Below are 27,769 nucleotides of genomic sequence, written 5' to 3' on the forward strand. Positions count from 1 at the left end.
TGAACTGTTATTCTGTATTTCACATTCATCCTTCTGAAATATCCTATGCACTTCTTGGATCACACAAGGTATCCTGTACAATTAAAGAGATGTGTACCCCACCATCAGCATCTCAACAATAAAGAATGACGTAGGAGTTTGGATCTCACCTGCATCCAAAAGTGGTTTGTAACAAAGTAGTGATTCCCACACAGAAGAAAATGGTCCCAATCAGTTGGCTGGTTGCCCACTGGTCAAATCCAACACACATGGCGTCAGCTAGCAAAAAAGGTACAGCTATAGTTCCACTAAAACATGTCAGGTAGTGCTGCGAACACAAACAATGAACAGCGTGTTAACACTGCTAATCACACATACGAGAAGCCCCAAGATGCACTATTTTTCCTCTGCACTCAGTTTATTTATTGTTTTAAATTAACCACCAACTCTCATTGCTTTCTCAATTCCGATTCCAAATATTTTAATTCCTAGTGTTTTTTACTTTCCATGTTTAGCTACTTTTAGCCAACTACTAATGACTTCTACTTATAGATGATAAATTAGGCTATTTACAAAGCTCAGTGGTTCCTGTTCTTATTCTTGATGAGTAGGTATCTAGGTAACCAGGCTGAAGCAGCTTCCAACTTACAGAAGCAGAAAAACAGCTCCCTCCATTTTGAAACCACACAAAATCACAGGGTTTGAAGGGACCACAAGCGTCATCTAGTCTAAACCCCTGCCAAGATGCAGGATTTGTTGTGTCTACACCATCCAAGACGGATGGCTATCCAGCCTTCTTTCGAAAGCCTCTAGTGAAGAAGTTTCCACAATCTCCGGAGGCAGTCTGTTCCATTGTCCTACAATTCTTACAGTTAGGAAGTTTTTCCTGTGACTTAATCTAAATCTGCTATCCTATAGTTTGAACCCGTTGCCTCTTCTCCTGAACTCTGTGGCAAAACAGAACAATTCTTCTCTTTTTTTATGGCAGCCTTTTAAGCAGACATGCCAAACCTGCAGAAAAAAAAAGCAGAAATCGGGCTTGTTTTGGGCTTAATTGGCTTGTGAGTTGCTTTTTGGCTAGTTTTTGGTTTGTAGCTTTTTGCTTGTTTGGCTTGTAGCAGCTTGTTGCTTCTTTTTTTTTTTTATCAGCTCCCGGCAAGTCGGGGCAAGGAGGGAGAGAGTCAGGGGTGCACAGCAGGTCCACCAAAGTCCCACACTGCACGCCGGGGGATCTTGTCAGATAGAGTGTTGGGATTCTTAGGGATTGGCTGGTTTGGGCCTTGTTTTGAAATGGGATTAGCTTGATTTTTGGCTTATTATGGAAGTCGGGGTGCGTATTTACCATGTGAAAGTTGGCAGCTGTGCTTTTGAGTATTTGAAAACCGCTATCTCCCCCCTCCCCCGCAGCTGTGTGTTATCTGCAAATCTGATCATTATGCTCTTTATTCCTACATCCAGGTCATTAATAAAGATGTTCAACATCACTAGACCCAGAACAGATCCCTGTGCAACCCCACTTCAGACCTCCCTCTAATCCCCCATCATTCCATTAATAGTTACTCTTAGTTTGCTGTTCTTTAACCAATTGTATATCCACTGAACGGTCGTTCTGCTGAGCCAGCATTTCTCCAGCAGACTTATCAGAATGTCCTGTGGGACTGTGTCAAAAGCCTTGCTGAAGTCCAGGTATATTATGTCCACCACATTTCTCCTGTCTACCAAATTAATTCATATGAGGATCACATGACGGACTGTCTGATTAGACATGAATTTAAATAGTACTTCAGTATGAAAACTATATAGGAGATAAATTCTGGAATGTTAGAGATGAGCCAATCATGGATTTATTCTGCTCCAATCCAAGTAGATTTAAAAAAAATATATTAAAAAGCTGTATGTTCAACTACATAAGAAAAAGAAAATTCCCGCAGTGCTGGCTGATGAATCAATGCAGGCAGAAAAATAAGCCACTTTGGATTTCTGAGTTGTCGTTTATTTGAGGATCTCCAAGTATTTTTACAAATACTAATGAAGTCTCAACACTCCTTTGGGGTAATTTTATTCCCCCTTTCAGAGAGGGGGAGAGAGATGAACGGACTTGCCCACATTCACAGCGAAACAGCGACTAGAATCCAGCTGTCTTGGCTGTCTGTTAAGTTCTACTATGGCCACATCTACGCGACAGACTTCTGCTGGCATTGGTCAAGGATGCAGAGTGAGATGCATGACCAACAAAGCTGTCCTGGCAGAAGTCTGTAGTTTAGACAGAGCTATATCAGCAAAACTGTGCTTTTACCACTCGAGGTTGTTTCGTTGACCAATTATTATACCAGTACAAAGCACAGCCTTGCCGGTCTAGTTGTGCCCACACTCGAAGCACTTTGCCGGTACAGTACACTGATATTCCTATTCCAGAAAAGCACTCCTAGAGTAGACATAGTCTAACTCTCTAACTAACAGAAAGTACAAATGCCTGAAATGTACAGGAAACTCAGCAGGCAGGGGGTGGTGTTTTTTTTTCATAATTAACCAGCTTTCCAGACAGTGGATGCTGCCAAATTGGTGCTAGTCATTCCCAGAACTAACTCTCCTAAAAGCAGAACCTCCGAGAAAGATCTGAACATTAACACAGCATCTCTCTCATCTTCCATCCCCCTGTATTATCCCCACATGAATTCATGAGTGACAAGTTGTTACCGAATTTTAATTTTTAGTTGAATTAAGGAACACTTTGTTAGGCAGCAGCCCAAATGGTTATTTGTGACGCAAGTCTCCAGTAATTCCTGAAATGCAACAGCTAGCAAGCAACATTATAGCTCATTGTCCATGGGTGAATTCTAGTGAGGTGGTGGTGAAGGGAAGGAGACATTTTGCAGGAAGGCTATCTTGCCACAATAAAAATTAGTACAGATATGAAAGTAGGGAAGCATAACAAATAGATAAGACTTTTATAAGCTTCCAGCTGTTTTATAATTCCCCAGTAGTACTTTCCATCCGTTCTGCTTCATTCACAATACACATAACTCTGTTGCCAGAGTGGGCTTCCAGCCTTCCAAACCACTTCAGTAAGTAATCAAATGGACTCAAAGCAGAAGGCAAGTCACTAACATTGCTGAATATCTGTATCACGTACCATTATGTACTACATAAGAAAATGTTCAGCATTTTTAAAGATTATAAACAAAAAATGGATTTCTTCAGAAATATGCGTCTTGAAATGTACCTGTAACCCCAAGAATATGCAGAGGTACCAGGGAGGAACATCCTCAATTGTGTAAATCATGTCAGCTCTCTGCGCATCTAAACTTCCACTGCTGTCCAGTGTCTCTGCCAGAGAACTCTGTTAAATTAAAAGAGGAAAAGCCAACAGCAGTTTAATGTTACGGAAGAATAACTGAATTTGGAATGTTAGACTTCTAAGGGACTCTTGAAGAGGACGGGGTTCTATTATTCCAAAGCAACATCGGTGCATATTAAAGCTTTAACTTTTGAAATGATCAACCGCTATCCTCAACTCTAACTACTGAGCATGCATAAAAAGATTCTCTTTCATAACCCATCCCCTGCTTATTCACACAAACAAAGCATAATCCTCCATTTGTGATATAACCACTTTGGCAGCAGATTATGCCAAACTAAACGGGGATTATCATGACTGATTGGTTTACACAAAGAAGGAGAATGAGAAAAAAGAGTTAAGGAGCAGAACATTCTACAATGGATATTTCAAAAGTAAAATGGCTATCCTTGCATAAGAGATCTAAACTGAGGGCAACAACGTTTCAACTATTGTGATTTCATTCTAAGATGGCCTCTTACTTATTTTTGTCATGCGCAATCATTTTTAGCAACATAGCAAACCCTATGGGGTTGCTGCTGCACACTGAAGCATGTAGGAAAACATGTTGATGTGGCTACATGAGGTAAATCCAGAGCATCTTTAATACAGACCAACTGAGTTACTCTGGATTTACCAAGTGTAAACGAGATCTGAATTTGGCCTATACACATTAATACATCCTAATTAGGAGAGAGCATGCAGATAACTGGAAAGGCAGCTACATGTAGGGTAGTACCTTCCAGCCTCCTGAGATAGTCTGCAATAATTTCAGAATCATTATCCTATTTTCTACAGCAAAATATTTTAAATACAATTTTAATGGCTTCATTTCAAAACTGGGGAATTAAAACTCTGAGATCAAAATACCTACATGTCTTGTAGTGCCAAGAACATTTGAGCAGGAGGGAGGATTTGATTTTATCATTTTAAACCCTGAATCATAACTTATGTAACTACTGTTCTGGCCTAATCCACACTGAACAAATTCACATGAAGAAGCCTTACCGCAAAACTGATAACTTTACCAGACTCCCCTTCCCTTTATTGAGATAAATCCAAGTAGAATTCCTACATGACCCAAATTTAGTTTATTGTCCAAAGCGTCACGGAAATCAACTGACCCATGACATTTCCTTTTCACACAGCACTGATTTTGTTAGCAAAACAAATACAACTGCCTGGGCTACACATCCATACTCAGATAAGTTACATAGGGGGCTGAGGAAGAATGAGGACATTGAGATTTTTCTGTGCAGAGTACAGCGATATTCGTATCCTAGAAGCTTACTCAAAACGTTAAATTCCGTGTTTTGTTGAAGGAATGGTTGAAATGGGAGGGATAGCTCCTAAATGATCACTGTGGGGAAGCTGTTCAGCGTGGCTCCCGTCTGCCAGACCAGCAGCAGCACTAAGGGTATGCTTTAACCAAAGGATAGCTAAAAACAGAGTGGAGAAAAGGCAATTTATTTTTATGAGAGGTAAATTAGGTGAGGTTAACCATGGGGAGGAGGTACATAGCACTGACCTCACCTAGCCACTCTCATGGTAGACAGTAAGTGCCTCTGTCTTCACTCAGGATTATACAGCAAGATAACTACAGCACGTTTTGCTTTGCGTCAGTGAAGACAAAGCTGAGTGAAGAGCATCAGTAGGGAAAGGAAAGCTGGCCCTGGGAGGGTGGAAGAGAGGGAGATGCAGAGGTTAGTGAAAATGTGGGGAGACCCGATGGCACCTTTATGTGACATGGGGACTTTTCCTCTTCATTAGGTTACGCAGCCGGACAACCAGAAGAGCCCAGTCTAAAGAGGGCTAAGGACAAATTGAGATTGACAGTCTTTCGGAAAAGAAGAGCCCTCTCCTGGGAATTTAAGTATACTTCAAGAGAAATTTCTGTGATGGTTTCAGTCTCGTTGCAATAAAGTTCTGTTCAACTTCTTAAGAGTGTTTCTGTGCCTGTATACATTTCTCTTCATCCTTCCTTTTGCTCGGAGATTAGCATACGTACTTGCTGAGGATTGTTTATCAAAGGGGATTTTGTATTTTAATTAATTTTTTGCCTAAGTCATCAACATACTGACTAAAAAGGGTCAAGAGGGAAACACCGCCACCCTGTTAAATACAAGCTAAGCCGAATACCAACAGAGACAAACTGTTTCCTTGTGAACAATGCCAGAGTTGTTTTGGTGAAGCCATCCATCTAGGAGCACAAATTAAACAGGATGGACAGTTGCCCTACACTCCTGAAGGCGAAATTCTCACTTGCCCCATTATCCAACAGAACACCTCAACACGCCAAAGTCCTGGGTAACTTTCCAAGGTCAAGTCCTTCCAAAGACTGAGTGGCCTGACCTTGACAAGTTGCCTATGACACAGTGGGCTCGAGTGACATTTTGGCCTTCACACATGTTCAGAATGCCTCAACATTGGGTACCAGATTTCATGCAAACTCCAGGCCATAATTTGGGAATGCCGATGTGCCTTCATTGGTCCTTGCCCCCCGTTGGCCTCTTCTCTTGGTCTGCAGCTATGCTGAAGAGCTTCCAATAACTGTCCACAGCTGCATTAGCACCTTACTACCCTGAAACACTCCCCCCTGTTCTTCACAGGACTGGTGATATTGCACCAGTTCTACAGTGACGGCGGGAAATTTTCAAAGAAAGCTTCGTGTAGTCACAGCCTGGAGATAAAAGCGTTATTTATTGGCCCACTGTCCTACCTGGCCATTCCCCACCCAGACACAAGTTTACAACCCACCCATCTGCGACGAAAGAGATTAAAAACCTGAAAATACATTTAGAAATCGAAAAAATTCAAACACACATCCAGCAACTCTGAGCCCAGCAGTCTGTCAGCTACATACCAACCACACTCTGGCTTCCACCATCCTCAGATACTATACTTGCAGGATAACCCCACCACACTCTACTCCAGGTCTGTATTTTTCCAAAATATTGTGTTCTGCACTGTCCAGCCCTTTGGGTGTGACCTGTATGCAAGAAGGCTGTTTGTGAGCAGCCCAGTTTGGGGGCTTCATCATCAAAACATTGTGAGGCACCCAAAGTTGCAAGGCAAGCGGTGACAACCCCTCACTGGTCTGGATTGCACCCTGGAACGTGTCATGAGTCATTTGATGGGAGTAAGTGTGACACCAAATTTGTGGATTTGCGTGATGGAATAGATTGGAAAACAAGCAGATTACTGAACGGTTTTTTAGTGGGGCGAGGGAAGTGGGACCGATATAGAAATGTATATTTTGAGAGAGAGAGAGAGAGAAACCACACAGAGTAAGGAAACAAAGCAAAAGGAAAGAAAGGCACCAAAAATAAATTGACAGACTTACACTGTGACCTAATAAAAGGGAAAAAAATAAAGAAGCGGAGAGAAGCCAGAAGACAAAAATGCAAGAGACATAATGCAAGAGACATTTTTTAAAGTGTTATATGATGAGCTAACTGACAACACTTTACAATTAAATCAATTGTGCAATAAGCAGTGCACACGTGTTTATTTTTCTAAATTGGAGCCATAGGGCAGTGCAGCTATTTTCATTCTGGCTAGCAGGTCTAATATTGGGACTAACAGGTGTCAGATAATTTAGCATTCATAGTCTACAGACGGATACGTGTTAGCGTGCATATTTACTCGCCACAGATTATACAAATTTTAGTCGTCTTCACTTTGAACTTTTTGGTTTAAGCCTTGTGTGGTCTTTGATGAGTGATATTTTATGAGGAAGAGAACAAAAAAAGGAACATAATTGATACCGATACTGTTAGGGGTGACTGATAAACCGAAGAGAGATGTTTACATAAAGGAAATTACAGTGTCAACCATTATCTCCCACACTAGATGGCTAATGGATAAAGCCCTCTCCTTTCACCTCTAACAAGTTCCTAAATCAAGCAGGTTTAGCTGATAAAGTTCACTATCTATATAGGGAAAATTATATTGTGCACTATTTACAATCCTGTTCACGTACAGCTTAAAAAAAGAGACACAGAAAAAGAAGTACCCAGAACTGAGTCGAAGCAATGAATGGATGTTTTCCTTCCATGTAATGTAATCTGAGTTACACTGGCATGTAGATGGCTAAATTGTCCTAGAACTGGATGAGGAGTTAAGGAGTTAACAAGAAATCAGTGGAGAACAGATAGAAATACCATTTAGGCCAAAAAATTAGTCAGCTAATGCATGCTTTCAAATCTGAAGACCAACCTACTATGGTGGTTTTACCATAATAAATTTTGCATATTAAGGTGTCTTTGCTTTGATGTGACCCAATCCCCATGGTGCAATATTAGCATCAGATAAAATTTACAAGTCACCAGTTGCCAAAAAGTTCATCTTTGCAGTACCGTAATGAAAACTGGAGTTTTGCCAGCTAAAATATTATATGACAAAGGTGGCATTAGAAACAGAAATAATCATTTTTTATGCCTCTCTGAGTAAGCTTAGTGTTCGCAGCTAGACTCTAGGATAAAAGGTTTTCTGCATCTAGACAATTCGATACATTGTTGACTTTGTTTCAGGTATTTATCTAACGTTCTTGTTAAATACAATATAATCCAAAATTACGCTGGTATATTATTAGCCTTCCAAAGTTATGGCTAAAAACCTCTTAGATTTTCTAAAGACTTTGAGATAGTTAAGGAACTAACTAAATATTAATAAAGAAAAGAATCTACGCAGCTCTTCTCAAAATCTCATTTATGTCCCTCTGGTTTAACAAACACCTTTCCATGAAGTGTGTGATTTTAGATCATTTCAAAGCAAAACACATTGACAATGAATTAACACACTGATGCCTGTTTTAACATTGCCTATTTTTAGTCTAAATTTTAAAGATGAATAGCAGAACTGGATTCTAAAGGTCGCTATAAAAACCTAATATAAATATATAATTATAACTAAAGCTACCTTCAAGTCAGATATTTTTAACAGTCATTTTTAAAAGTTTTGGTAATTTGGTCACCAGAACAATAACTTTTCCATATATTCCAGATGCATGGGATATTCCATATTATGTTTTGTTTTTTTACATACAAGAAGTGTTTTTTTACCCACCAAAGCTTATGCCCAAATAAATCTGTTCCTCTAAGGTGCCACCAGACTCCTTTTTGTTTTTGTGGCTACTCCTCTGATACTATTCCATACAGTTTCACTTGAAACATTTCAGGCTACAGAGTCTAGATTACAAAAGGGAAGGTTATAAGAACATAAGAAAGGCCATAATGGGTCAGACCAATAGTCCAATGAGGCCAATATCCAGTACCAGATGCTTCAGAGATAATGATCAGAACATGGCAATTATCGAGCAATCTATCCCCCATCATCCAGTCCCCGCGTCTCACAGTCAAAGGTCTAATGGCATTTGGGGTTCAAACCCCAAATAAGGTTTTCCTTAAAGAAGCTCTCCAGTCCTTGGTGTATTAACACTCATCACAAAGATGTCACTTATATGGCTTAACACCAACAGTACTAGGGGAAATACAGTAATCAAGATTCTTTAGTTTCACAAAAATCTGTGAAAGTCAACGTTTGTTTCAATATAGAAAGCCCACTTGTTTAACAGGTATACAACATGACTGAAGAGTAATCCCATAATGACTACTGACACTTATAGTTCTATCTACCAGCATGAGTAAGGCTGATGGAATAGATTAAAGCCCTCCCCTACTCCACCCTCTAGGATTAAGAGATCCTTAATTCTTTCAGATAGCCCCGCAGCCAGGTTTAAGGAGAGATTTTCAAAGGCACAAACGACAGTTATGCACCCAACTCTCACTGAAAGTCACAGGGACTTGGGTTCCTAATTCCCCTTTGTGCCTTTGAAAATCTCCCCCATAAACAGTGAACCAGTTTCAAGGGATGAGACACGACAGCCTACAGACAGCTTTGTGTCGTCCTTCTCATTAAAGAAGGGAAAGGGACATAGCTCATGTTTGCCACCACCTAATCTATTATGTTTTTACTGTAATAGAGCAAGCAGCTTCCTGTGCTATCCGATTCAAGGCTTTTTATGAAATATTTTCCACCAGTCAAAGAACAAATATTTCATCCCTATTAGAAATACAGATTTCTCAAAAGGAAAATCGGACGATAAAGATGACAGATTAGAAAATCTGCAAAGACTGCAAATAAGTAAAATGTGCACAAAGACTTGGACGAAAGCAGTGCATGGAGTGCCACAGAACCGTCTCTTTGAAGCCGACTTCAAAATTCATAGGCCCAATCCAGAGAGGGGCTGAAATCAAAAGGAGTTGCAACAGCAAAGCAACTCTTATAAAGGTCAAGTGTGAGGGGGGGAAAAAAACCCCCACAATTTACTTCTTGCATCACAAAGGTGCTGTGTCTAGTAGTGGCTATTTTGTCAGATTTTTTAAAAAGTTGATTAAAAAGAGCCCCACCTTGAACCAGGCCCCAAATTCTACATGATTTTAGCAATACCATAGTGGCAAGCTAACAGAGCAATTAGCAGAGCTTACCTAGCCCCGAGTTTAACGTAACCATCAGCAATGAAACAAAATTGCATTGTAAAAGGTAAAGAGCTAATTCTGATGGAGGAAGAAACAAGACACTTTCCGTTTCTTTCCATTTACGCCTCCTTCTGTGAGCTCAGTGACCAGGTCCAGCAGAAGGGCCTCTCTCTTCAGCAGATCCACCTAAGTCTGCATGTTTCATGCTGTCCCATGGATCATGTCTCAGGGATTTTTCCAGATTATGCCTTTTGGCTTTCATGGGGCTGATGAGGCCAGGTGTGTCCAGGATGGTCAGCTGACTGTCTTCTTCTGTGATGACCCCATGGGCATTGCATCGTGTGGTGTGCACCTTCTTACTGGAAGGCAGAAATGATGAACACTTATCAGTTCACATCTGCCTGTTTTTGAAAGGTTTCGGGCATGACATGGACAGGCATATGCCATGTATTTGACATAGCATGAGAACACATTATATATAAAAGCAGTTTAACGCAACAGATGTAACCCCAACTCTCAACACACACTGATAACCCAGAACGGATGCATGTAAGTGACACTAGACTACTCCAAAGGCATCACCTCTTCTTGCTCGGACTGGTCCATTCTTGCGAACCAGCAGGTATGTCAGAGGATCTGTCTACACGGCAAAAAAAGATGTGCCTTTCTAATCTAATCAGATTAATTTGACTTAAATCCCCCCTCAATACCCGCATAGGTATAGTTTATCACCTTTAAGATTCTTTGAGATGGCCGTGTTGCGCTTGTGCTGACAATCTTAAAGGCATTAAACTATGCTTATGTGAGCACTGAGGGGTTTTCAGTTGAGTTACCTACAGCTTCCTCATGATGAGAAAGCATCACCCATTTCAATTAAAGGTGGGATATTAACCAGCTTTGGGGTATGCTTACACTGTAAAGACTAGAGCAACCCAGCTGCACCACTTCTGTGGCATAGGTAATCCCCTTCCATGGGAGACAGTTGCTAGGTTGACAGAAGAATTCTTCCATCAATGTAGCACTGTCTACACCAAGGATAAGGTTCTTATAGCTACATCTCTCAGGGGGTGGATTTTTCACACGCTTGAGAGATGTAACTTGGCCCTTAGTTAAACTGGAACCAAAAGCCATGTGTGGCCACTGTGAATTGGATAAACCAAGTTGATTTCAATTTCATTTAAGTTGATTAGAAAGGTGTTAAAGCTAACCAAAATAAACTATTCTTAATCAGAAGTGCATCCACATGGGTTTCCACTGTTTTAACTTAAATTAGTTTAACATTTAAGTTAAACTGGGGCAACGTTCTTGTTTAGATAAGGCCTAACTCAACAGAGATAACTCAGCTTAAACACTTGTTTTTGCCCATGCAGACCGATATACAAGAATCTTACTGCCTACACACCAGAAAAGCTAAGATTCTTTTACATTCTTGCATATTCTGCCTGTTTGCATCATTGCCCTGCCTTATTAGCTCTTTCTCTATCTGTGTTCTCTTGCAACGTCGATACGACCTAGATAGAGCTACTATAAGGTGGGTGCATAACTGGTTTGAAAATCACTCCCAGAGAGTAGTTATCAGTGGTTCACACTCAAGCTGGAAGGGCATAACGAGCGGGGTCCCGCAGGGATTGGTTCTGGGTCCGGTTCTGTTCAATATCTTCATCAAGGATTTAGATAATGTCAGAGAGAGTACACTTATAAAGTTTGCGGACGATACCAAGCTGGGAGGGGTTGCAAGTGCTTTGGAGGATAGGATTAAAATGCGAAATGATCTGCACAAACTGGAGAAATGGTCTGAAGTCAATAGGATGAAATTCAATAAGGACAAATGCAAAGTAGTCCACTTAGGAAGGAACAATCAGTTGCACACATACAAAATGGGAAATGACTGCCTTGGAAGGAGTACTGCGGAAAGAGACTGGGAGTTAGTGTGGATCACAAGCTAAATATGAGTCAACAGTGTAATGCTAGGTTTCAGAGTAACAGCCGTGTTAGTCTGTCTTCGCAAAAAGAAAAGGAGTACTTGTGGCACCTTAGAGACTAACCAATTTATTTGAGCATGAGCTTTCGTGAGCTACAGCTCACTTCATCGGATGCATACCGTGGAAACTGCAGAAGACATTATATACACACAGAGACCATGAAACAATACCTCCTCCCACCCGACTGTCCTGCTGGTAATAGCTTATCTAAAGTGATCATCAAGTTGGGCCATTTCCAGCACAAATCCAGCACCCTCCGCCCCCCCCCCCCCCCAACTCACTCTCCTGCTGGTAATAGCCCATCCAAAGTGACCACTCTTCATAATGTGTATGATAATCAAGGTGGGCCATTTCCTGCACAAATCCAGGTTCTCTCACTCCCTCACCCCCCTCCAAAAACCACACACACAAATTCACTCTCCTGCTGGTAATAGCTCATCCAAAGTGACCACTCTCCCTACAATGTGCATGATAATCAAGGTGGGCCATTTCCAGCACAAATCCAGGCTCTCTCACCTCCCCCCCGCCCCCCGGAAACACACACACACACACACACACACACACACAAACTCACTCTCCTGCTGGCAATAGCTCATCCAAAGTGACCACTCTCCAAGTTTAACCAGAACGTCGGGGGGGGGGGGGGGGGGAGGAAAAAACAAGGGGAAATAGGCTACCTTGCATAATGACTTAGCCACTCCCAGTCTCTATTTAAGCCTAAATTAATAGTATCCAATTTGCAAATGAATTCCAATTCAGCAGTTTCTCGCTGGAGTCTGGATTTGAAGTTTTTTTGTTGTAAGATAGCGACGCTGTTACAAAAAAAGCAAACATCATTCTGGGATGTATTAGCAGGAGTGTTGTAAGCAAGACACGAGAAGTAATTCTTCCGCTCTACTCCACGCTGATTAGGCCTCAACTGAAGTATTGTACCCAGTTCTGGGCGCCACGTTTCAGGAAAGATGTGGACAAATTGGAGCAAGTTCAGGGAAGAGCAACAAAAATGATTAAAGGTCTAGAACACATGACCTATGAGGGAAGATTGAAAAAATTGGATGTGTTTAGTCTGGAGAAGAGAAGACAGAGGGGACGTGTGACGCACTCTATATGATTTTATAAAAGTATAAGTGTGAATATAATGTAACTAAAATATGCTTCATGCAAAAGGTCTCTTGTAAGGTATCATTACAAAGCTTATAATCTAGTGACTGTGGTCATCCTATTTGTATAAATGTATCACTCTTGTATTTGAAACTAGAAATATGAAATATAACTCTAATGAGGGCCTACTGTAGTTATGTGAAGCGTGGGCCATTAATGGCGATTTGGAATCTTGATGGCTCCCATCAACCAAGACAATTGACTGTGGATGGCTCTGGTTGCAGGCAGGCCTTCCTGTGAGTCAGGCTGGGAGGAATGAAGGCTTCGGGGTCTCACAGGACATGTGATCATGTCACCTGAACTGGAATCCATCTTTAACCTGGTGCTTTTCCACTGAGAAGGAGGGGTGGGAACCCAGAGGGACAAAGGATTCCCACGTTATGGAAAAGATATATAAGTGGGTGGAACAGAACAAGGAGGGAGCCATCATGCGAAATCCCCTAGCTATCACCTGAGCTGGAACAAGAGCTGTACCAGGGGAACGAATTGTGCCCAGACTAGAAAGGCTTCCAGTCTGTGAAAGAAATTTACTGAAACATCTCTAAGGGTGAGATTTTATCTGTATTCAGCTTCTTACGGTATTAGCATAGATTTGCATGTTTTATTTTGTTTTGCTTGGTAATTCACTTCGTTCTGTCTGTTACTACTTGGAACCACTTAAATCCTACTTTCTGTATTTAATAAAATCACTTTTTACTTATTAATTAACCCAGAGTATGTATTAGTATTTGGGGGGGAGGGGAAAACAGCTGTGCATATCTCTCTATCAGTATTACAGAGGGCGAACAATTTATGAGTTTACCTTGTATCAGCTTTATACAGGGTAAAATGGATTTATTTAGGGTTTGGACCCCATTGGGAGTTGGGCATCTGAGTGTTAAAGACAGGCACACTTTCGTAAGCTGCTTTCAGTTAAGCCTACAGCTGTTAGGGGACATGGTTCAGACCTGGGTCTGGGTTTGCAGCAGGCTAGCGGGTCTGGCTCAAACCAGGCAGGGCACTGAAGTCCTAAGCTGACAAAGCAGGAAAGTAGGAGCAGAAGTAGTCCTGGCACATCAGGTGGCAGCTCCCAAGGGGGTTTCTGTGATCCATCCCATCACAACATGATCACAGTTTTCAAGTACATAAAAGGTTGTTACAAGGAGGAGGGAGAAAAGCTGTGGGAAAAACGGTTTTTCTTAACCTCTGAGAATAGGACAAGAAGCAATTGGCTTAAATTGCAGCAAAGGCGGTTTAGGCTGGACATCAGGAAAAACCTAACTGTCAGGGTGATTCAGCACTGGAGTAAATTGCCTTGGGAGGTTGTGGAATCTCCATCATTGGGGATTTTTAAGAGCAGGGTGGACAAACACCTGTCAGGGATGGTCTAGAATGATAATACTTCGTCCTGCCTTGAGTGCAGGCAACTGAATTAGATGACCGATCGAGGTCTCCTCCAGTTGTATGATTCTATGATAAATGCTACAAAATCAAAACCAAGCTGACTGGTTTAATTTTAGGCCCAATTGCCTTAAGACTTTCTTTGAATAGTTATTAAGCCACTAGCAATATCCAAGGAGAATACTTATGGGTTTATTAATGACATGAACTTTGTTCACAATGCTTTCAGTAAAGAACAAAAAAAAGGCCCTCATATTCAGAAGGATTAGAAACTTGAATATGTGAGAAACAAGACAAAAGGTCACAAATCACCAAAGTCTTAATGTTGGAACACCTGCTGGCAGGCTTTTTTTCTGCAATTCTCATTAATTCTGCCTTCTAAAAGGGAAGTGAGAAAGTTCTTGTTGAAAACTTCAATGTCAGAGTGATTGAATCAATATTTAGAAATTGTTATTATGGACACTAAGATTAAAACTACCCATCTGACCAAATTTATAGAGGGCTACTGGGTGGATCTAAATGCATTGGAATTGGCCGGGTTTTGTTTGCAGAAAGTTGGCTTTAGAGAGAGATCTAAAAGGAGATAGAAATCTATGTTGCTGCAGAGAACCACTTTGGGAAGGGACTAACCGTAGCAGTTCACTAGCCAAAATGAACATCAGAGAGGAGGAGCATATGGGACACAGAAACAGTCCCGAGGCTATGGTAGCAACCACAGAATAGTTATGAGTCTGCTGTGTAGACTAATGGTGGGAGGAGGACATCTTGCAATCTCCTGACACATAGGAACTCACTGAATTGGGATTGACAGAGGGGTTGAGCCCGTGGTCCTTTGTTCTTTCCTTTAAGGGCTTGTCTACACTGGCACTTTACAGCGCTGCAACTTTCTTGCTCAGGGGTGTGAAAAAACACATCCGAGTGCTGCAGATTTCAGCCTTGTAACATGTCAGTATCGACAGTGACCCAGGACTGGGGGCGTAGCTACGCCCCTCATGGAGGTGGCTTTTTCAGAGCACCGGGAGAGCTCTCCCCCAGCGCTCTGCCACAACCACACAATCCACATTAAAGCATCACTGCAGCAGCGCTTTAGCATTGCCAGCGTAGACTAGCCTTAAATGGATACATTTTAATCCTTCTAGACGTCTTCAACGGAAGCAATTTCGACAGAGTCTGGCAGCATATGGGGATGTGTAAAAGGCCGGATGGAGTTCAGAAAGGCAAAAAAGCAGCATATTAAGAATTAAAGAAATTATGCGCTTTAACCCCCTAACCTAATTGCTGTGTCGCTCCTTGAGCTCCATAATCACGGACCTGACCCTGCAGTCATAAGGAAGGCAAATACCCCAGTGAACCAAGAATTGGGGCTGTAAATCAGTGTATTTTGTGGAAGTACAGAAGGTAGACAGTGAACTGAAATTAATTAGAAAGAATGTCCAGGCCCTAGGATGAAGCAAGAGTAAGTTATTTTATATTAACATGAGTTTTACAAAACATTTAACAAAACGTTATACCTTTTCTGCTATGCCATTTTCTGTGGTATAGATTGCCATCAGCTCGGTGTCCTCTGTGTCCTGATCACCACTTGATGTCGCTCCACCACTTATGACAACCTACAAAAAATCCACATACAGTATTGTAACTTACGTAACTGTACAGCTTATGTGACCCTATTTGAGGTCAACTATCACTAACAAACTTTCTGAATAAAAAGTATGTCACAAGAAAATTTCTCACTGTAGCTCCTTAAGAATATATTCAAGTTGTTCTTGTGGCCATATTCCAGTTGTTCTCAACCAGGGGTACACAGAGGTCTTCCAGGGAGTACATCAACTCATCTAGATCGTTGCCTAGTTTTACAACAGGCTACATAAACAAGCACTCGCAAACTCAATACAAACTAAAATTTCATACAGACCATGACTTGTTTATATTGCTCTATATATTATGCTCTGATTGATTTATTCAAATTGATTTATTTTAGAATTGTATGGTAAAAATGAGAAAGCAAACAATTTTTCAGTAATAGTGTGCCGTGACACTTTTGTAATTTTTATGTCTGATTTTGTAAGCAAGTAGTTTTTAAGTGAGGTGAAACTTGGGGGTACGCAAGACAAATCAGACTCCGAGTCCTGAAAGGGGTACAGTACCCTGGAAAGATTGAGAGCCACTGCCATAGTCTATAGCAGTTTATAAAGTAAAGGTCACATTTCCAGACATCTTGCTGAGAAGGTACTTTAAAACTATATATGTATCATCGATTAAACGCACCACAGTGTTCAAGTCTTTTCTTTACTAAACAAGAGAATGGTTTGCAATAATGAATCAACAACTGTATCTTTTGCTTATGTCTTTAATGGCACTTAGCTGAAAATGGGGAATTTCTGGCTTTAATCTTCACCTTGTTTCCCAAGTAAGGGAAGGGGAAGATTCTGTCAAGTTCTCAAATTCTTTCAGCATGAGCATAGTAATTCTCTGGAAATTAGATACACTTTCATTACTCAAGTATTTTAATACAACACCATGAAATCCATGTCATGAGTTTTTCTTAACTCCACACATCTTATTTGATTGCATATTTGACAGTGTCAAAGCAAATGCTAAGCATTTTTTAATTTGCCTTTTCTCCCAGAGTACTCCCCTCCTAAGTGCCTGTAATAAATCACTTGTGATGCAAAGTATTCCAGTCTATTATTATAATTTCTGACTTTGGACCATGAGATAAATACCAATTATCTAAATAATGTGGATCACTGGTCTTTTTAACAGGCATTTAACAAAAGAATATGCTTAATTGTGTATTATAATCAATTGAGGTTCTGATCCTTACCACCATCTTCCTTTATATCCTGGAATACACTATACACAACATGAATTGCGGTTTTCAGTTTCACAATCAGCCCCCCATAAAAACACCCCCCCCCCGCAAAGATTGACCCAGTGCATGGGCGTGAAGTCACATCCGCAATTTAGAAAATAAACCTGTTAAGGCCACAAGAGCAGTAAGTTACAGCCATTCAGGCAGTGAACCACGACTACAGGAGGAGGAGGAGAGAGGAACTGAGTAACACAAGGAAGTGGGAGAAAGGTAACAGCAATACTTCTAGAACAAGCATAAATTGCTCTCTGAGTCACTCTTGCCATCTGCGTCAGCACTAACACATCTCGAGGAATTATAGCCCCATAATTTGCTTATCTATGTACATATTTTGCAGAGAAGAACTCCCTTTGATTGACCATGCCTCTCTCCCCACTTTCTTCTCATTTCTGAAAGACCTTCATTTATCAGTTGATTCATTTTATATTTGTTCTTTCCTCCAGAGAGTAAAAGCTAATCATCTGCTGCTCTATGCTTTTAGACTGCATTTAATATGGAGTAACAAAGTTCTCAGGTCAAAATTAGGAAAGACAGATTTTGGGGTTCTTCTTATCCATCATGCCTTGGATACAAGACTCATCCTGAAAGCAAAAACCCATCCTTAAAAATACAACACAAGTTCAAATGCGGACAGTGATTTAATACGTTATTCTCTTTTTCCTCTATCAAAATGAGAAGACATTAGTTTGCATGGTATAGATTTTACCTCCATTTTCTTCTAGTTGTAAACCTTCTGGGACAGATCAAAGGCAAAATCAAACAAGATGTCAATAACCTAGTACATTCAGTTTGCTTGTTCACCTAAAAACTGCATCAGCAAATTATTAACAACAGCTTGTGCACTGGTAAAACAGAAGTGATCCAATACCATTTTATAGCTACTTTGAACTATTAGAACTTGATGTTTTAGTTGAAAATTAACTAGGTTAGAAGTCACAGAGATCTTAACTTTCACGTTAACATTTTCCACGGATGAGCAAATATTACTGAGTACTGAAAAATCTAACCTTTCCTCTAGCTAGAAATAGCAGGCATAATTCAATCAGGGATGACGAAAAAAGAGCTTTCACACAGAGTTAAGAGGCTATCTGGCAGATAACTACACTGTTACCAACAATGATTTGGAAGCTCATTTCTGTACCAATTCTGGGTTAGAATCCTTTTTTATAGAACACTTACAGAAATAAAAAGAACAATTCTTTCCCAGGCCTGGAAATGACCTAATTTTTAAGATATGAAGTTTATCTTAGAAAAGCGTACACACTTGAAAATAAAGCATTTCCACTAAAAGAATGCAGCAACAGATATTTGTGGTCTGGTGAACACTCTTTTAGATACACAGAACACAACCCTCGTGTCTGTCCTCAAAACAGAGAGACAGACACTCAACTCCACAGAAGTCAATGAGAGCAGATGTCTTATAAAAATTTATAAATGGTAAACAACGAAGTGGGCCATGTCTGCATTCTTGCTTGCAGTACTTCAACAGGCTGATACATTTCAGGCCCTTCCATATTTTAGGAACATTGTATAAGGCAAATAAAAATAATGAGAATCTTGCCTGTGTAAAGATTGCAGGATTAGGCTCAGAACCATCAAGAAACAAAAAGGAAATCCCTCTTCCTGCTTTCAATTAGTTATAGTCTTCTCCCTATATGTCCTTCCACAAACCCACACACATTCAGGAGGAAAAACACATGCATTCTGGGTAACAGTCAAAACATCTCACAAGTCACTGAAGGTCTTAAACGGTAAAAAAACTGAATGAATTTCCATATGCATTCTTTTAAGCAGTGCACGTTGCCCAATACATTATTGATCTAACCATTTCTCAAAACTTTCTCTGATTTCACCACCTCAATGAATTAGAACATGTACGTCACGCCTATCCTCACGTTCCTTCACTGGCTTCCAGTCAGGTTACAATGATAGTGTACAGCTTCGGTGCTAAGCGGTATTAACTCATCAAATCCCAGGTTTATCAGAGACAGAATTTTCATCCAGGAGCCACCATGGCAGCAACGCTTCTCTGGGACAATGAAGCTCACAGAGCCCAGGACGAAGTGCACATCATCTGGAGATAAAACATTCTCAGCTGAGGGGATCCAGCTAGCTTCTAGAGAAGATTAGGCAACTTCAGAACCTGACCTTTCAAAAAGACTGCAAAACTTTCCTCTTCAAAAAAGCCTTTTCACCACAAGACAGGCATTCAACACTGACATCCACTTCTAGCCAATAAACCCTTCTTCCCCCACCCCAGACACACACACACACGAAAATAAAACCTTAAAAACAATGCCCGCCCTCCCAAATCCTCCCATATTCAATTTCCGTGTAGGAAATTCATAAGCAGCTGTTATAGCAGCAAGGAGAAGTTTTTCACAATAGTATTTTGCACAATTCAAATTACTTATGAACTGCACTCTCGTATTTGAGCCATTGGATATTATGGTGCTGTAAAAAAACAAAAACAAAACAAAACTAGTTCCAACAGAAGCCCATCAGGGAAAGACATCCTTTTATTATTAACAGGGCAACTGAGATGTAACTGTTCACCAGCAAGAAATGAAATTGGACCATACGAAAGAAACCATATCCCACACAGACAGTCACTTTTCCCTTTCCGTCACTGAGTTACTTATTTAGAAGCGACTAGGTGCCGTGTCTGCCATAGTTTTGAGCCATGCATCGAACTGAAACGTTTTGCTTTAAACTTTTAAGGTACGGCATGAGATTGACAAAAAACAAGTAATACAGCCTCCTTCCTCCAACTTAACATCTCATCAGGGGATCATCGTACTGAAACGAAGTTGCCAAACTGATTACAGCAACCCAGAACATGGAATCATCTTGTAGGGTAGCCTGGACTTAACTGTAAACTGGAGCCACACTACAGGCTTGTACTTCTACAGGACTGTAGCACAATACCTGAGTCCAGTTCAGGCCTGTCTACACTGCAAAACCCATGGAAATTCTAACAGTTTTATTTTTGGATGCCGGGGAGGGAGGGTAGAGTGCCGGATGATTGCCATACTCTAACCAAGTACACAAAATTTGGTTGCTTCTACAGTGTAGTCAGAACCAAAACACATTTCACCCTAAAACTTCAGTGTAATTTCTACCCGCCAGTCAGTCTGCTCATGGAGTACGGCTGGTGCGTTGCAGTAGAAGACAGATGAGGGTTCAATTTCCAATGCCAGTTTCCAGTTGTTCCATGGGACAATAAACATGAGAAGAACTGTGCAGGCATTGCATTCAGCACATTTGAAGACGACTGGCAGAGGCTAAACAATACCGCTAATTAAGGAGTACCATCTCACCTTATTAAAGGCAACTTCATCCACTACTCTTCAGCTGGGAGGACGTTGTCTGCAACGTTCATACGGGGAAGATGCTCATCAGGGATCCGTAAAGGATAGGGTGAAATGCTACTCCCATCAAAATTTACGTGACACCTCAAATTTTAAGTAGGCCTCCCGAAAGTGAAACTAGCTCAGTAAAATACCCATATGAAAATCACCCAATTAAGGAAGGCCAGGTTGACAGGCACAGGAGGAAGATGGCATTTTAGAATAATAAAAACAAATTGTATATATATTTGATTGCACCCTATTTTCACCCCTCCTTTGTATTTTACTTTTTTTAGGACTAAGCTGTTGAAAGCAGGAAGCATGCCTTCCTTTGCAATTGCCCAGCACTTTGTACAACAATCCTGACTGGGGGCTAATCTAACTTAGGTATGTATATGGCTCTGGACACGACGCTAATAAATAATTATAAGCAGTCCTTTATTCCAAGGCTCACCATTAATAACGTGATGTACAAGTCTCCTTTCCTCAACCTAAGACTGCTCTGGCTAAAACACCAGCGCTTTTAGAATGAAGGATCCTAGGAACCCAGATAATCTCTTCCTCCAGCACACTGACACTCAAAATCATTGTTGTAGCTGTCAGCCCCAGGATATTAGAGACACAAGGTGGGTGATATCTTTTATTGGACCAATTTCTTTGTGAGAGAAGCTTTCGAGCCACACAAGAGTGCTGAAGAAGAATAAGCATGAGCACACAACTACAAACATTAATGGCAGCTGAAAAAAAAAAATCACACTGAGTATTTCAACAGCAAAAGCACATGGTGCTCCCAAAACAGGGATGCTTTTATGATTCCTTTTTGTTGGCACAATTGTCTGCCTGTATGTTGCAATATGATTTTTCCACCAAGTCTTGCGACAGGATTTCACAAAAACTGTACAAAACTAGTGATAAACAACTCAGGACCATTGATGGGGTTTTTCTGTTTGTTTGCTTGAAGCACACACAACACAGACCATCTTATGTTTTCCACATAGTGGTATTTACAACAGAACTTATGGTACACAAGTTTATATTCAAAGGGCTCTTATTTTCCCATCACTTACCCTCTACTACTTTTACTTTTGGCCAATTTTAAATGAGTTTCACAATGCTGGATGTATTGACATACGTGTGATCACAATTTAGTCGTGATGTATATGTGAATAAGCAACAGGAAAACAAAGAGCTACATAGTAATAGTTTTTTTTCTAGTATTGGGTTACTACAGTGATCTTTTACCAAAGGGGAAAAGAATTGTGCCCAACAAAACGTAACGTATCAAATATTCTCCTTTCAAAATTTCATAGATTCAAACTACAGCTGTTCCTGGACACTGCTCCTCCCTTCCTCATGAGAAATAGAAGTGATATTTTAAAGGATTCTCAAAGCAGAAAGGTAAACAGACAAGCCTTGATAAGATAAAACGTTCTTATCACTACGGCCTTAGTTCATTCATATACTTCCTACACCAACCAAACTATTTGCACTGAATCTTGCGGTGACTGTTTGGCACTGGTGCGACAACTGCTGAAATACAGTGTCCACTTCCAGTGCCTGCAGTTCAAGAAGGATGTTGATGAACTGTAGCGCGTACAGAGAATACCCTTGAGAATGATGAAAGGATCAAAAATCATGCCTTATAGTGATCGACTCAAGGAGCAATCTATTTAGCTTAACAAAGAGAAGATTAAGGAGTGACTTGATTACACAGCCAACATGGGGAACAAATACTTAATAATGGGCTCTTCAATCTAGCAGAGAACAGTATAACATGATTCAATGGCTGAAAGTTGAAGATGGACAAATTCAGACTGCAAATTAGAGTAATTAACCACTGGAACAATTTACCACAGTAACGGGAGATTCTCCATCACTGACCATTTTTAAATCAAGACTGCCTGTTCTAAAAAATCTGCTCTAGGAATTATTTTGTGCAAGTTCCCTGGCCTGCGTTATACAGGAGGCCAGACTAGATGATCACAATGGTCCCACCTTTCTGGCTTTGTAATCTGTGAATACCTCTCTTCTTCCTGTGCACATGTTCTAACGCTAATAGCATGACCCCTTTCGTCCCAAACATACGCATATACTTTAACTGAAATATTTGCAGGGTGGTTTCTTTTTGTTTTTAACTGCTTGAGTTGTGCGTGTGTCTGACTGTCATTACACGGTTACAATAAGAAAGATATCCAGGTTCAAAGCTAATCTGTTGTGCGTTCATGAGCGTAACTAGCTACTGCCTCTTACACATCAATTTATTGGTATTAAATTTTCAGTTAGAATTCTAACAGTATTCTTTGGGCACCTACATCTTCAGGCTAAATTTTCTTTTTTTCTGAACTGTCATGGGGATGGATTTGTTTAAATTTGGTTTCATATTTTTACTTACAGAATTTATTCAAATTATAACTGGATTTCAAATATATTTAAAACCCAGGACCCAGACAAAAGTCAGGAGCCACACCTATCTGATGATGGTTTATCCTTCTGAGAAGCTTATTCCTTTAGGAGGTGTCACTTCACTGTCTTTGGTTTGTTTTTCCCCTTCAGAAAAGGCAAATCAATAAAAGAACCGCTTAGATCAAAGTTTAGTGGAGATGTAAGTGCTGCTAAAATCATATTTGGATATCCAGGTTTGGAAGTAGAACAGTGATATTAGCAGGGGTGATTTACTTTGAACAGGTGCATGCTGAATAGTGAGGAAACTGCACGCAACATCAAATCCCCGAAGTCTCTACTTCAGGAACTCTGAAAAATTATTGCTTCCTAAACCTCTGTGAGGAAAAGTCCTCAATTGTCCATTTGCAGTTACATTTGATTACTTTTTCCTACTATAATCCATTAAGTGCAAAGCACATATTTAACAAATCTGATTTCTGACATTTTACTTTGCTACAAATGTTCTTTGAAGAAGCTCACTTTAAAAGAAGTGAGAAGACGACAAACCAGTAAGAGAAATTATATAGCACTGTCTACTGATATAAATAGTATACAATAAACTGAAGTGAATCAGATGGAGCTCTTTGGCCAGGTAAACTTGTATCAGTTGACTTATGAAATCTGCTAAGGGAAGACCCAATCCTGTTACCAATTAAGCGAGAGAGTTATAACTTCAGTGGGAGTAGAATTTGGCCAAAGCAAGGAAAGGACAAGGAAAGGCGGGGGAGATGCAGAAACTTAACAGGGTCATGAAAGAATCAAACAAGTGTAACCCATGCCTGCATGGTGTGGTACTCTGTCCCCCTCTAGTGCACGTAGACCATTTAGAGATTAACGCGTCTGCTATAGCCTTGGTTAAGAGGCATGCGGCTTTTGGCTCATGCAGTAGAGGCTCACACACTTAGCTTCAGGGATCCCAGGTTTGATCCCAGCCAATGACAGATCGTCAGCGTTACACAAGCATCAATGGAGCCTACTGCTGCAGTGTTTTTATTTTTCTCTCAACCCTCTGAACAAACCTACAGCCCATGGAGGGGGGGGGGGGCATATTCTTTCACTCCGCCCCCCCATCCCACTCCTATTCACCCCAAATTTATACTTTGTGAGGTTATCACTGATAGGCTGCTTCCCCACACACATTTTTTATATATATATATTATACACTCACCCACATATATATTTACACAGACACACACAATATGGGAATGGTCAGGAGGAAAACAATATCTGGTTGGTCCACAAACACAGGGATTCATGTCTAACCTGCATCTTCACGAAAATAATATTTGCACCTTTCATATTTGCACAATCTTTGTATAGGTCACTAGGACCATCAAATAGCTGACTCAAAAGAGCTCTGTTCATGCTGCTCCCAACAATCGATGTCTTTATAAATAAATAGCCCCTAGCACTAATATTTCAGAGGTCAAACATTTGCAGAAGCAGGCCAATATTGCAGGATTCAAAATGAAGACTAATTAGAGGGAACGTCCTACCCAAGCGTCAACCTTCTACTCTTAATGTCACCAAGCTCAGCATGCTGGTTCTCTATTTTGTTGACTGTGGAGAGATACTAGGACACGGTAGAGTTAATCTAATCAGAATTTTTAGAGATGTGAGACTGATGACCGTGTGGACAGCTATATCAGAAGCAAACAGTGGCTAAACATTAGCTCCCGGAGGATAATATCAATGAGATCTCTCTCCCTTCCTCCTGAAACCAAAAATCTGATAAACTGTATGGAGATTAGATAAATAATTCAAAGTTTACCCACCACATTTCTGTCACTTCTTAATAGAAATAACTAGAAAAGGAACAAATCTGTGGAAAAGCAACCAGAAATATTTTTAATGTGAAACGCAGAAGAGCAAAATTATAGATCTGATTGGGGAAGACACCTTAAATTCACTCCTGTTTCTACTGGAAACCCCAGTTCTCTTGATGGGGCAAGAGAACCAAATGCTAGTGCAGCAGCATTAGTCAAGTGGCAAAGCTTTCTTTATTTCAAGCTCATTATCTTAAAATACTGACATCCAGTGGAGTTGAGGAACTGATCAAGACGTTCCAGACCAGGGGTTCTCAAATTGGGGGTCATGACCCCTTACGGGGTCACAAGGTTGTTACATGGGGGTCATGAGCCATCAGATCCATGGGGCTGACAGCCCTGAGCCCCCATTAACCACCACTCCCTCATTTTATATGTGCTGAGGCAATTTCAGAGGCTTGCTGGGTGAAAGAGGTCACCAAAATAAAAAGTTGGAAAAAACACTGGTCGAGACAGTCAAGAGAGAGCTAACACCAACAAAAACCACTATGATCCCATCCACAATGTGGCAAAACTGTGGTATCTACAATTGTGTTACGTCTATAAGATGCAGACATTAAGCAGATACAGCACAGTTATGGAGGTTTGGTGCTAAAACTCACCTATTAAAAACATTTAAACAGGGTTGCAGTTAGCATAACTATGCTTCCGGAAAAGCTACTAAAATAAATTACCTCAAAATGGTTTTGTACCTATGGCACAATCCTTCAGCATGAAAGGAACCATGGCACTGTCTGGAATAATTCAATGTCATTTACTTTTCACCTCAGTTAAAATAAAATTTCTTTTCATCTAAGTAATGCCATCACTGCACACATTGTTAGTGTTTGTTTTTCTGAACAAAAACATATTCATTGCAACTATTCATAATATGGAACTACTTTCCCTACTTCAATAAAATTCTATTTCCAGACAAATTACAGCCTCAATTTCCTCTCAATAGACGCAATTTAGCCAGACGATTTTAAGACAAGATTCTTCCCCAAAAAAGGATGAGTAGGTGTATACTTACCAAGAGACATCTCTTAAGACGTGTCAGAGAGCTATATCACAATAGACATTGAGGATTCAAGAATTTAGCTCACTGATCTCATAAAAGCCTCTTCATAATGCAATGTCACTCAGAATTTCTATATCTAAAAAAGCTTAACTGCGTATCTGGACACTATGCTTAAGCCAACATAAACCCTGATAACTGAACAATACAAAAACATTTTACATATTATTTAAGGAAGAACATTCTTGAATATTTTACTTACAGGTAGAGTGAAGAAGGCAGGATGCTTAGATTCATCTTCATATTTGCCCTCTGTTGAGCTTCCAGTCTCCACTGATTTAGAAGCAGTGTTCTTGCCAATCCCCATGGTTTCCAGAATGCCGAGGACCGTCACACAGTAGCTCAATTGAATTTTATGAGACGGGAAGGTGGAGAAGAACAGGGCAGTTTACAGACAGCAGCACCCCCGGAAGTTAGAACGGCACCTAGTAGTCAAGTTCAAGCATTAGGTCCTGGAAGTACCTTTAGCTTCGATGGCACCTAGAACCAAAGAAGTGAAACTAATGAAATTTTTTTTCACGATGACGAAGCATATATTTGTAATACTTTATGAAACCAAAAAAAAAAAGAATCATTGTTTTATAAAATTCAGTAACAGCCACAACCGTTGTAAGTGCAGTACCACTTTATCGAACATCCCATATGGAACATTACGATGATCCACGTTTCCCAAAAAAACCTGAAAGAAAGCAACCCCAATTTTAGCTCTCCAACATACAGCCTGCTAAAAGTTTAGGCTCTGCCAAAAAAAATAGAGATCTTTAATTTCGCCCAATTTTGGATACAAATCAAGGCCACTTACTGGTTTGCTCACCCTTTCCCCAAAATCTGGAGCGTCATTGACTTACAAACACCATTTGCAGCATTCTGTACACTATTACTGTCTGAAATCCCAATGTGAACAATGTTTTACATGTTACACTAGCCTACATAGACACACATCTGCAATTTACTATAATACCCATGTACTTTATCTTGAGTGTTTAAGCGAGAGAGGTTTCCCTTGGGAAGGGTTTCTTTGATTATTCTCTCATGCTGAACAGTCGTTTCCTGAGAGGGAGGGATGTCCCTCGTATCTTGAAAAAGTTATTTTCACCACCTTCAAAGTACTGGAGACTTGTATTTTTAGGGTTTTTTTAATTCCACTAATTTAAGGATTAGGACCATTTGTAAAAAACTTTCTGCAACCAGAAAAATCCCATCCTTTAGGGTGTGGAAGTATGATGATGCAATTAGCCATTATTTGTTCCTGCCAGTTACGCTTCTTCAAGAAGTAAATCCTACAGACCTAGACACAGGTAAACCTGATCTTTCAAGGTAACCCCCGCTGCCATTTTAAAATAGGAAAAACACACATTTAGCTTACTGAGCCTCATGTTGAGCATATTCCTCTGCTATAGAAACTTCGTTTTAACCTAAGATTGAAGATATTAGAGCCCATTGCTGGTTATAGAAACTTAGTTCAAAAAGTTTGTTGGAGAAGACAGCTGTTCGAGGATGCAAAAGTGATTGTTTTAGGGCCTCTACAGAACTGAATATGCGTTTTACGTAACACTGTGTAACATATTTGTTCCCTTACTCCCTTTGGGATGGGGACATTAAAAGAAAAATCTTCTGTAATTCATCTCCTTTTCATTTGCCAAACCGACCACTGCAATGTACCCCCCCCCCCCACGTTCCCTACTTAGATAAACATCCCAGCTCTGCAACAATCCAAAACCTGCCATCCCCAAGAGTGAAAACACAGCCTGAATATTCAACCCCAATTCCCCAACTGGCAATGCAGAACATCACCACTAAGTTCCCGGGCCAGATAAGCCCTGTTTTGACATTATTTAATGTATTTGGTGATATTCTATCATCAGACACCTGAAAATAAAAATCAGTTACAGGCAAAATGC

The 27,769-nt window shown here is 40.4% G+C and overlaps 1 protein-coding gene across 2 annotated transcripts in view; it reads right to left on the reverse strand.

Moving 5' to 3' along the window:
- SLC23A2 (solute carrier family 23 member 2) overlaps nucleotides 1-27,769 on the reverse strand; it is a 124,327-nt gene that overhangs the window by 36,260 nt on the left and 60,298 nt on the right. Inside the window, exons 7-10 of one of the 2 annotated variants that reach the window (XM_073325290.1) lie at nucleotides 26,071-26,348; nucleotides 15,830-15,928; nucleotides 3,203-3,319; nucleotides 150-307 (exon numbers count right to left, since the gene is read on the reverse strand). In XM_073325290.1, coding sequence (XP_073181391.1) covers nucleotides 150-307; nucleotides 3,203-3,319; nucleotides 15,830-15,928; nucleotides 26,071-26,175 — 479 coding nt within the window. In that variant the 5' untranslated portion in view covers nucleotides 26,176-26,348. Of the gene's footprint in view, nucleotides 1-149; nucleotides 308-3,202; nucleotides 3,320-9,804; nucleotides 10,155-15,829; nucleotides 15,929-26,070; nucleotides 26,349-27,769 lie in introns of those variants that run through there. The other variant, XM_073325291.1, reaches the window with a different exon arrangement.

Source organism: Lepidochelys kempii, chromosome 26 (assembly GCF_965140265.1).
Source record: "Lepidochelys kempii isolate rLepKem1 chromosome 26, rLepKem1.hap2, whole genome shotgun sequence".
NCBI lineage: Eukaryota > Metazoa > Chordata > Testudines > Cheloniidae > Lepidochelys > Lepidochelys kempii.